Raw genomic sequence first — 12,045 nt, forward strand, 5'->3', positions numbered from 1 at the left:
TTAATCAATGATAATGGGCGGTAGGATGCTGGGCCTTGAGGAGGTTTTTGGGGTTTTAGCAGAACTGTTATAATTGCCTCTCTCATGTACCTGGTAACTCTCCCCTTTCACGTGCCTCCTCCCAGATCTCCAGTAGTTTCGGGCCATTTCACTCTTAAATACCTTGTAGAAAATGAGCGGAATACCGTCAGATCCTGGGGCTTTGCCTGCTTGTAGGTCCAAAATGGCTTGTTCAATTTCCTCAGCTGTCAATGGGAGTTCTAGCATTGTCCTTTCTGCCTCCCCCAATTTGGGCAGTGGGAATGAGTCCATGTAAGTTAGGAGGTCTCCTGGGGTTACTGTGTCTGCATTAGCATACAATTTGGCATAGAACATTTTGAACTCTTCGTTAATTGTATTTGGGGCCATCTGTACATTTCCTGCAGTGTTGCGGATACTGTTCATTTGTCTTGATCCCTGCTCAGCTCTGATAAGGGTTGCCATTGTCCTGCTAGCCTTGTTCCCTTCCGCATACTTCCTTGCCTTCACAGGTTGGGTTATGTAGTATAACTCTTTCTCTGCCAGGGTCTTAAAGTGTTCTTGTATTTTTTGTAGGTGCCCTTTCCCTGCGGCCACTGACTGTTGGATCTCAAGAGCCTTCAGTTCCCGTTCAGTCTGGGATAAGTTCTTCCTTATATCTCTTAGGGCGCCATATGCTGTCCCCATCAACTGGCCTCTTAGACACACTTTAAATGTTTCCCAAACTAAACTCTGGGTCTGTACTGTTCCTGTATTGCGCTCAAAAAAGTCCTCTATCTCTGCTCGATCACCGATTCATCCTTCAGTAGCTCTGGAGGCATGCGCCAAGTACGAGTGGTGCACTCCATATTTTTTGGTGCCAGTCTCAGCAGGACCGGGGAGTGATCTGACATAGTACGTGGCAGGATTGAGCTCTGTTCCACCTCTGGTACAAGCTCGGGGGAGCAAAGCCAATAGTCAATGCGCGAGCTAGATCCATGTACCCCGAGTAGAATGTATAGTCCTTTTCAAGGGGGTGCAACATATATCTGCAAGGGGTAAAGTGGCCATTGCCTATTTTATCGTCGGTGCCGCTTTATTGCATGACCTGCGGATTCCCGTCGATCGGTCCAACTCTGGGTCCAGAATTAAATTTCCCCTCCACATATCACGTTTGCTGTTCCAATAGGCAATATCAGTTCCACAATTCGAAGATAGAACTCAGGGCTATCTATAATAGGGCCATACGTGTTGACCAGTATGACTTCCCTATTGTATAGATGTCGCCACACAATTGCATAGGAGCCTTCTTCGTCAATTAGTGCTTTGGACATCTGAAAATTAACCCTCTTATGTACTACTGTGAGAACCCCTCTCGCCATCGAGGAGTAATTTGTGGCTACTTTTTTTATATGACCCCAGTTTTGTGCGAATACATCCCTAACCTTCCTAGTAGGGTGTCTCTTGTAATAAAAGTATGTCGATCTTATGTCTAGTTGCATATGCAAGTACCTTTCTTGCTTTTATCGGGTGTGTCAGCCCCTGTACGTTCCAGCTGAGCAGCCTAATCTCCTGCATATCCGATTTCCTTAGTAGTGGTGTCGTAGGAATGTCATAGCCTCTCCCTCAGCTTTTGCAGTATCTTGTTGCATGCGCCGCACTCATCAGCGTTTTTGTTTATACCGTTTTGTTCCCACTTCTGTCTACCTCCTGTTTTCGTATCAGCCCGTATGTTCCTGGTCCGATTACCATTCGCTTCACCCCATGAGCAACTGGCCCAACTCTCTACCCGCCCCCCTCTCTCACCATCCCCCCAACTGGACGGTGTAGACCCCTCATATAACTTCAACCTTTGAACTGTTGGGTGGATCTGTGCGGTTGTTCTGCCCTTTTCCGACTGCCAACCAGACCGCCTTAAGGGCCGCTGCACCTGTAGTTTTGTGTATCCAGGTGTGGTAGCTTATCCTATATTCTCAAGCTCCCAGTATGTTCTCATTTGCTGAGTCCGGGTGTTGAGTTCTTATCATTTGTTGATTGCGGAATATTCTGCTCGATGTATCCCATGGCCTCGTCTGGAGATTTAAAAAAATGCGTCTTCCTGGCATATTGCAGGCGTAATTTGGAGGGGTACATCATTGCATAGGGGATGGAGCGTGCCCTGAGTGCTCTCTTAACTTGATTGAAATTGCGACGAGCAGCTTGCACCCCATTCGAAAAGTCAGGGTAGATATGTATCCTGGCAGAATCATATGTTAGGGTGCCTTTCTCTAGAGCCAGGCGTAGGATCATCTCCCTGTCTCAGTAATTGAGGATGCGGGCAATAACTATGCATGGCGGTGCCCCAGATTTTGGGGGAGGCATCGGGACTCGATGGGCCCTCTCAATCAGGAACTGCTGCGAGAGCTGCGCATCAGGGATGACTGCCCGGATTACTTCTTCCATATACACCTCCATTGGGACATTAATTTGTTTTTCTGCAAGCCCAGCTACCCTGATATTGTTACAGCGGGACCTAGATTCCAAATCTTCACACTTCATTGGGACTAAGTTTAGGTGCTTTTTGATGGTCTCCATGTCTTTGCCGTGGGTGATCACAGTGTCCTCTATGGTGCTTATCCGGTTCTATGTTTCCAGCACACTTGCGTTTACCTGATGGAGATCTGCTTTAATAGACGAAATGGTACTACCCATCTCATCCAGTTTAGTGTTGACTGCGGCAAATCCCGTTTTTAGGGCCACCATATAGGGGTCTGGTGATCCACCTCTAGGGCTGTGCGGTTCTGGTGTGGGGGCCTGTGACGCTCCAGTGGTTTGGTCTCCCATGTTGACGTTGGTGAACGCGTCCATGGGTCCCTTTTTATTACATTTATTGCCTCTGGGCATAATGAGCGTGGGCTATAAGCGTATGTGAGCACCTCCCCTGGGCCGTGCCCTGGTGTGATTCCTCCAGCCTGTGTTGGGGGCAATGCGTGGCCCCGCGTCTATCACTCTATCGCTTTGAGAGGCACTCATTTGCCGTGTTTTAGTCCGCTGCAGTGTCTTTCTCCCCACCTCCCCGTATGCTGGGTCACACTGGGCTTGCCGCCTGCTATGCTTTGTTACAGGGCTTTCTCCAGCTTTACACTACGCTTCAGGGTCCCCACCACGGCTGATCTGCTCCCCTGGGTTTAGAATGTCAGAAGGGGGGGAGATCTGCGCCCCGCGTGCTTTTGCCGACGGTTCTCAGCACCACCTCCTCGCGCAATGTTGCCTCCCTCGCCCCGGCTCTCGCTATTTCGTAATAGCCATTTGTTCTTTTTCTTGTTTATGGGCTTTCAACCTGCACATCTCTTGTGGCGCAGGACCCCACACACGTACCTACCAGTTATTGTTTGATGAGCGGGAGGGGGGCCCTCTCTCGACCCGGCCGGCCAGCCGCTCGCACACAGCGGCCGCCGGAGAGGGATAGCCCGTGCCTGTGACCACTCGTGGATGTTCGAGTCCTCTGTGCAAACGGTACCTGCGGGCCGCTCCGGATACCTTCTCTCACTTCTCGCTGCATGTCTCCGCGCTTGGTCACTCCCTCTGCAACACCGCCGCACTGTAATACTGCGTCTTTGGCCTCTCGTTCGTGCCTGTTACAGCCGTTCGGGATGTCGGCAAAATCTCTCTGGGTGGGGGAAGGGCAGCAGGCCTCACCAGCTCTTCTCTCCCAGGCAGTCCGTCGGTGTTTCACCACGGGTTTACCACGTTATTAACGGATGTTGTTTCACCTCGTGGGAGTCCGCCAATGCCCTGGCGCTTCAGCTTTCTGGCCCACTGTAATTCTTGGGGATACGTTCCCTGGTTTTACAGGATTTTCAGCAGGATAGAAGACTCATGGCGCAGCTACTCTCTCAGGCGGCCATTTTCGTTGGCGTCCGACAGCGCCGCGCACTGCACTTTTTCTATATATAGTTATTTGCCCATTTCAGTCCTAATGTCCACCCAATCAAGTTCCCACAGTCTACACTTAATTCAGGTGGGATAAGTTCGAAAATCATCCTTTGTGGTATCTAGGCAGTTGAAAATATACTCACATTCTCCCACAAGCCTGTTCAGTTCCCCGTAGGCACCATTCTGAATCCAACAGTTAAACTCTTCGAACATGGAAGAATGGAGTGGGACCAATATTTTGTAATATAATTGCAAAACATTCCATTAGACTCGTGCCTTCAGTGAGATGAAGGCAAGCTTATATCTAATTACTGTAATAGATGTACTACTTGCACTACCCAGAGCCGCGCTGCCCTGGCCGCACTTACTCATAGCATTGCTGCCCTGTTTTACCCTCTCCCTTGCACCCCCCCAACCTCCCTTCGCCCTTGCACTTCTCTTTATCGCATTTGCACGGTCTGAATGACAAAAAGCCTAGTAAGATCGTTTGTCTTGTCCTCCCTCTGTCTTCCCTCCCTTGTCTTGTCACGCCTAGAAACACTTGTGTACAGGCGGGTTATAAATGACTTATCAATCTCATCATGTGCACAGTTGGGTAAGGACAGCACTTTCCTCCAAAGTAGCCTTTCCAGCACACGCCATATGGACATGTGCCCTAAGTTCCATAATTTGAGACTGTGGCACTAGCCTGTTATTACTTTGTAACTGAAATATTTTAATAAAGGAATCATGGAAAATTGGCCGAATTCGATGTAATACGTTTCATCATAGAACTTTGGGCTTCTTAAAGCATATAGAGAGTTTAGTCTTAGTCAACGAAAGAATTGAAACCCCACATAAGTCAACTGGTGCACTACCTCTAGTATAATGTTCTCTGTTCCCCATTTATACTTGGGCAGCTGCTGAGACCTTGAAAACCTAATAATGTTTGTTTTGGAAACATTAATTTGCCAAACTATTACTGGAAAATCTGTTTAGGAGCTGCTGTAATCCAACAGGAGTTAGGTCGAGGCACAACACATCATCTGCGTATACAAGCCATATTTTTCCAAGCCTGGTTGGAAAGCTATGAATACCATCTAATTCAGGACCTAAGTCAGAAATATATTGATTAAATAGGCAGAGGGCCAATACGCACCCCTGCCTTTAGCCTCTTATGGGTTTCGATCCTATTAGACATAGCACCTTGAGTATTCAGTCTGACTCTGATAAAAGTATGTTTTTGGAGGTGAAATAAAATACTTAATAATAGCCCTGGGGTAAACCCCATAATGCCAACTTTCTCCACGGATTAGAATGATTAATAGAGTAAAATGCAGCGGTTAAAATCAATATCGGCTATATGTAAGGCTTTGTGATTCCTACTCATTGTTTTTTTTTTCCCTTTTTTTCAAGCAGGCTAAGACAGTCATTTTGGCAAGTACCCACTTGATGTCTGAAGCCTGTTTTAAATCTTGGTATTCTTTTATTCACATTGACCCATGCTTCCAATTCTCAGAGTATTAATGAAGCAAAAATCTTACTGCCAATATCCAGTAGTGCTGTGGGTCCACAAATCAAGAGATTGCCCTATCGCCCTTTTTAAATATCAGCACTACATGGACAACATGCCTGAAACTAGGCAGCAGCCTCTTCTTAATCACTTCTTTGAACAGAACTGTCAAAGTTCCAGACCACAATCTAGGTGATTCTTTCATAACACACAGTCAGCCAATCCGAGGTTCTAGAGTTCCTAGCTGTCATAATTAAAACATTCTATATACGTCGATCTATTTGGCATGACCACTGTATCTTCCAAAGACTGATAGCGTTTTCAAACATATATTTTGGCTTAGAATATACCCTTTTGTAATGAGAGGTCCAGGCTTTCTCTGAGATCACATTTGATTGCACGCAAGTCTGTCTCTCTGGACCATAGTTAGACGATGCCAAAAAATCAGCATCTTGTTTATTCATTAAGTCGTTTAACATGGCTTGACTATCTCTTAAGAGCATCAGGTATTTCTGATGCAAGAGTCACTTTTTGTAATTGTTTGATTCTGAAGGCTTCACTTTTGTATAGCTCTACCGATGCACAAAATGTCCTCGTCTGTCAGAGTGTAAAACACAATTCTTTTTTCTTTTCTTGTACTGCGAGATTGTAACTATGCTTATGACTAGATTTGTTACACCAAGACATTTTGTTCTTAACCTTAATAAACTTAAACGTACAGTCCAGGATGAACATTTTAAACATCGGAAGTGAATGATATTGGTGAAAAGTGTTGTGATTTAGATTGTTCAATTGTTCAGAGTTAAATTGTTGGATCTTATTGTGCCAGTTAATTTGATTCCCTTGTGTGAATGTCATACTTCCCTGCACAGCTGGTGGTGACCGACTTACAATCTCAGCGGACTCTATTTGGACAGGGAGAAGGTCCCCAATAGCTAATGGACTGCTCAAACATAACCTGCTTTGGTTGTTTTTTGGGAACTTTGTGGGTATACCGTTTGCCTTCTGCCAGGCTTACGCCACTTAGCATGTGGTGGTCCCCAGCTCCTGTGCCTCCACTAGTCCCATCTTTAGCCTGAAACATGGATCTTTGTCACAGTACATCACAGCCCCCATTCGCACACGTCCACAGCCATTCATTGTGCATATGCTGGTCTCACAGCACTGTATGGGCATGTCTAAGCACTGCTTTGGCATGTCATAGCTGGGTCTCTGCTTGGGAGTCACCCTTATTTGTTGAGTTTGTCTAAATCTTTTTTTCTGTCCATTCTTCCCTCTCCACTCGCAGAACTGATCCAGAGGATAAGAGACCATGATGCTGAGCAAACCCAACTGTTGATGCCCAGAATCGGGCACTTGATTCATACGTACTCAAATTTTGTTAAGGATGCACGTCGGGTAAAGAAACTTATAAGTGATTGGTGAGTACTTCTGGCTCCTACTATGGTTGTGATTTTTGGGTGGCAGTGAATACAAGTCTGATTAACAAAAATGACACCAGTTTTCTCTGCCATATTTTGTTCTGTCCTTTTTTGTTTCTCTCATACACTCTGCTTGTTGCTTTCCTTTGCTTCTTTCCTCCATTTTCCTTTTGCTTCATTTGCCTCTTGCCTTATTCTTTCTTGTCACACTCCCTGGTTTCTTACGACCAAACATGTCTTAAGACTTCACTGGTTTGTTTCCACCCTCTTCACTCCTTAGTGCTCACCCTTGTCTCTCCAATCTCTTCCTTTTGCTGCTTGTTTGCTTCCCTTTCTCATTAGTGCTACTTTTTTCTGCCACCCCTGTCCTTTTTGTTTTCAATGCTCTTTCCGTATGAGTCTCCTTTGCCAATTATTTCCCCACCTTTCTCTGTGCTGTCCTCTTCGCTCTAGTGCTCTCTGTATTGGTGCCCCTTAGTTTCTGCTGCCTCTATTTCTGCTCCTTTGTCTTTCCATTATTTTGCTGCTCCCCTCTCTTTTCGTCCTTACATTATGTTGCTTCTCACCCTTTAAATTTGTCTCCATTTTCTCTTTGCATTTTGCTCTCATGTGTCTCTCCTCTTTCTGCTGCTTTCCCTTACTTTCTTTGCTGTCCTCATTTGTTTCTACTCGTTGCTTCCCTTTGGTGTCTACTCTGTTCTTTGCTGCTTGCCTTGGTTTTTCCTTGCCCCTCTTCTTGTTGCACTCCATTGGCCCTCCTATATTTTTGCTTTTCTCCTTTGTCCCTTTTTCCTGCTCATCTAATTATCTATACTCTTACTATTTTCCCTGCTCAAGGGTTTTGAAAAGCATACCTTTGTGCACACCTTGCAGGACCACCAAGTCTAACCAAACACTAACTTGTTAACAAGGCTGAACAGTAAGGCTTAGACTCAGCAGATTAGGGGATTAGTGTAAGGCACAGTTGACCTACACAAGAGTTTGTCAAGCAATACATTGTCCACACAGGTATGTATATATTTCTTCAGCATTGGATCTTTCATAGATTCACATGCTTTGAATATTCTCTGTCGTCACGCTCAGAATCCTTGGTTACACGCTTCCTACTAATTTGGTAAAGAAAGAACGGGTGTTTGAATCCATCCACCTCCTTTTGGTTGCTTTTGGTCCCATCCAATGGGGCATCAAGTACTAAGCCCCACCTCTGGAGCCATGTTCCGATTCCAACCACATGTCTTGCTGGAAGGAGTCATCACACCTTTCTCCCCTGAGAAATTATCCACAGAATTCTACAACTGAATTGATATACAAAGAGGCCCCTTTATGTCCGATAAGTGATAATTTGCCATGTCTCCCACAGAGAGTGGATCTTAAGAATCCCTATTTAGGGTGTTTTCTACTTGTGGTTAAAAGAATGTGTATGAAAGATATAAGCATGAAGACTGCATCTATTGCCTATACCCAAATCATACCATTGAAACTTGGGATATATGTCATGGATTCGATTCAAAGCCAAAACGCTGTGGAATTTATCACAGGTGCCTAGTGTCTTGGCTGAATGACGGCAAGTACCCTCCTTAAGAGGGAGAGTCCTTGAAGTGTGTGTTCGCTATTGGATATAGGGAAAGGACAGCATGTACCCAAAAAAGGTCAATGTCTGAAGAAAGACCAGATAGATCAGAGAAGAAGGGGAAACCTAGCCCCATGGCAAATGGGCAAGAATCTCCCCAACACCACGTCGCCCCATCGACTAGGGCTTTGTCTACCAACAGTGCACCAAGGGACTCAGGGATGACCACATTGTCGTCAAAATCACACAAACGCAGACAGTCACGGCACCATCGTTTACTAAATACCTCCACTCTGCCACGGGAATCCTCAACGATGGGGGAACCATCAACCAAGAAGACTACATGGTCATTGTCAACACAGGACCTACAAAGGGCAAAAGACCATTCAAGGTATATGTAACGCTCACCTGATTCCCGCAGAGGCGCCGGTCTTGACTGGGTGAATGCCGTATCTTCAAGGGTGATGTGTAACACACGGTTGGCTCTTTGGGCTGGACCTCTGTGCACTGTATGTCTAACTCGAAGAGTAAGATGTCTGCAGATAGAAAATATGGGATTAATGAACTGGGGTTATTGGGTGCCTCTCTCCTCTTCCCTTTCTCTTCTCCTGTAGAACCCCAAAGGTTAACACCCTCACCTTAGGTAAGTGAACGCCGAGCTCTCCATCTGCCTCGGGGCAGGGTGCCGTAACCAGTTGCTTCACTGGATAAGGGTGCAGGCCTCTTGACCTCAGAGGACTGCTGTCCGTCGTTAACTGCACGAACGGTAAGTTCTGGGCACTTCAAATGTCTTAAAAGTCTTTTGTAATGATATCTCTTGTTTTGCAGGGTTCCGGCGATGGCGGATGGCGGGCTGATGAGAGCGAACCCGCGTGAGGAATAGAAGCGCCTGGAAGCACGTAAGTAAGCGCTTGTAGCCTGCTTCACGATGCGCACTAACTGTCCCTTTTATCTTGCAGGTACAAGTTCGGAGCTTTAGAGAAGCTGAAGGGTGCTGGAATACCCACTGGATTCGGCGTGGGAAGGAGTAATGGCACGTGAGTAATAAAGTTGCCCAATGTCTTTAAACGCACCACCTTTTGTCTTTCAGATGCGGGATGCAGCGCCGAAGGCCTCCGGAGCGTGCGAAGAGCTGGTAAGCTTTTGTCTTTCAGATGCCGGAATGCAGTGCGAAGACCTCCGGAGCATGCGAAGAGTAGGTAAGCCTTTGTCTTTCAGATGCCGGAATGCAGCGCGAGGCGTTGGTGACAGCCGATGGACCAGGTAAGAGATGCGCTGCCACTGAAGACCGTAGTGCTAACCTGTTCTTTCTTTGTCTTTACAGGTGCTGCTGAAGACTGGATTCCAGGATGGTAAGCCTTTGTTCCCTTAGGCCCAGGATCAGAAGCAGAAGACACGATGAGCGTTCTGCTGCAGAGAATGCAGAATAACGCAAAGCAAGATTCATCCATCGGGTGTGGTTTAAATAGCCTCCTGTAGTGCTTAGGTGTCTCCTTCCACAGCCACGCCTAAGAAAAGAGTTCCTGCTTTCCAGAAGAGTTCCAGTGTTCTGAACCTAGGGAGTGGCTCCTGCCCCACCCAACAGGAAAAGTAGTCCCAAACAGAAGAGGATCAGGGGTTCAACTGGCAGGTAAGTAAGCAGCAGGGTCTGCTGCAGGTAAATCCACCCAAGCATTATGAGCCCGGCGCTTCCAGCGCTGGGACTGGGCATCTTTATGAGCCTGGTGCCACTGGCGCCAGGACAGGGTCCAAAAGGTCCCAATTGGGACTGGCTGGCACTCGGAACCGGGGTTATGGGTCTGCTTCCAAGGGAGTCGGGCAAGTCCTGATCTTTTGGAAGCAGAGATCATGACAGCACCCCCCCTCAAGGCCCCTCCCAAACCGGGCTTCTCCGGGGGTTTGGGCATGTTAGGAAATGTTCGATGAAATCTTTTGATTAGACGAGGCGCGTGGACATATTCTGCAGGTTCCCAGGATCTTTCTTGGGGACCGTAGCCTTTCCAGTCAATCAGGTAAAATAGTTTAGATTTGGAGATCTTGGAATCCAGGATGCTTTTGACTTCAAACTCGAGTTCTCCATCAACTAGAATAGGTTTTGGAGATGTAGTTAGTCGGGTTTGAGGTTGCACAGGTTTTAATAGAGAGACGTGGAAGACCGGATGTATCTTCATGTGAGGGGGCAAGTCCAACTTGACCGCTACTGGATTTACTATGGTAGTGATGGAATAGGGACCAAGGTATCTTGGGTTGAATGTGCGTGGTCCTTTTAGAGGTAGATATTTGGTGGATAACCAGACTTGATCTCCTACTTGATATTGGGGGGCTTCCTTCCGATGTTGGTCTGCTCCTTTCTTGTATTGTTCTTTAGCCCTTTGAAGGTGAGAAACGGCTTCCTTAAAGGCTTGGGTGATTGTAGAATGCAGGTGGTCTACTGCTGGTGTTCCAAGATCTTGGAGTGGATCCAACTCCGAGGTTCGAGGGTGACTACCGTATAAAAGAAAAAACGGGGTCTTCCCAGTTCCCGAGTGGACAGAGTTATTGTAGGCATATTCGGCTATCCAAAGGATATCTTTCCAAGTTTTTTCAGTTTGTTGTAGCATGCAGCGCAAATACTGTTCCAGAGTTTGATTGGTCCTCTCGGTTTGTCCGTCGGTTTGAGGGTGGTGGCTGGTCGAAAGTCTCACATCAATTTGAGCCGACCGACAGCAACTTCGCCAAAAATGAGAAATAAATTGACTACCTCGATCCGAAATTAGAACTGAAGGAAAACCGTGCAGTCGGACGATGTTTTCGAGAAATTCTCGGGCCAGAGTTGCTGCTGTTGGTAAGCCTTTGAGTGGAATGAAATGCGCCATCTTGGAGAATAGGTCCACGATTACTAGGATCGTATTGTATCCGGAGCATGGAGGTAGATCGGTGATGAAGTCCATAGAAAGCGTATGCCAAGGGCGAGGCGGGATGTCAATAGGGCGTAAGAGGCCGGCTGGTTTTTCCTTTTGACTCTTGTTTTGGGCGCATACTCCACAGGACATTATAAAGTCTCTGATATCTTTTTTCCAAGACGGCCACCAGAAGTAGCGCTTGATCTTTTCCGAGGTCTTGGTCATACCGGGATGTCCTTCCATTAAAGAATCGTGATAACAAGAGATTACCTTTTTCTGTAAATCTGTGCTGGGCAGGTATAACCGTTCTTGGAAATATAATGGGTTGTCCTTCACCGTAAAGTCCTTTCCCTGCAGATGCCAATTCTGTATGTCTGCTGGAGTTACCAGTAGCCTGGCTTTATCCTTAACTTCCTCTATGGATTGTGTGGCGATTACACCTAGAATTCTTTGTTCGGGAATGATAGGTACAGGTTTAGGATTGATCAAATGTTCTTCCACTCCCATCCGAGAAAGGGCATCAGCTTTACCGTTTTTTGTACCAGGTCGATAGGTAATTATGAAGTCAAACTCGGCAAAGAATAGTGCCCAACGGAGTTGCCTAGAGGATTGAGCTTTTGCGGTTTTCAAATATTGCAGGTTTCGGTGATCTGTAATCACAGTAACGGTGTGTCGGGCCCCCAGAAGATAATGCCGCCAAGCCTTAAAGGCGGACTTGATAGCTAGAAGTTCCTTATCAGTAATAGTGTAATTGATTTCAGGAGGCGA

General features: G+C 46.6%; 1 protein-coding gene across 3 annotated transcripts in view; it reads left to right on the forward strand.

Annotated features, from left to right (window-relative positions):
• HAUS5 (HAUS augmin like complex subunit 5) overlaps nt 1–12,045 on the forward strand; it is a 740,017-nt gene that overhangs the window by 674,193 nt on the left and 53,779 nt on the right. For all 3 annotated transcript variants that reach the window (XM_069604849.1, XM_069604848.1, XM_069604847.1), the window contains one exon: nt 6,693–6,825. In XM_069604849.1, the coding sequence (XP_069460950.1) occupies nt 6,693–6,825 (133 nt within the window). The remainder of the gene's footprint in view (nt 1–6,692; nt 6,826–12,045) is intronic.

This window comes from Ambystoma mexicanum, chromosome 1p (assembly GCF_040938575.1).
Source record: "Ambystoma mexicanum isolate Mex_15411 chromosome 1p, UKY_AmexF1_1, whole genome shotgun sequence".
Taxonomy (NCBI): domain Eukaryota; kingdom Metazoa; phylum Chordata; class Amphibia; order Caudata; family Ambystomatidae; genus Ambystoma; species Ambystoma mexicanum.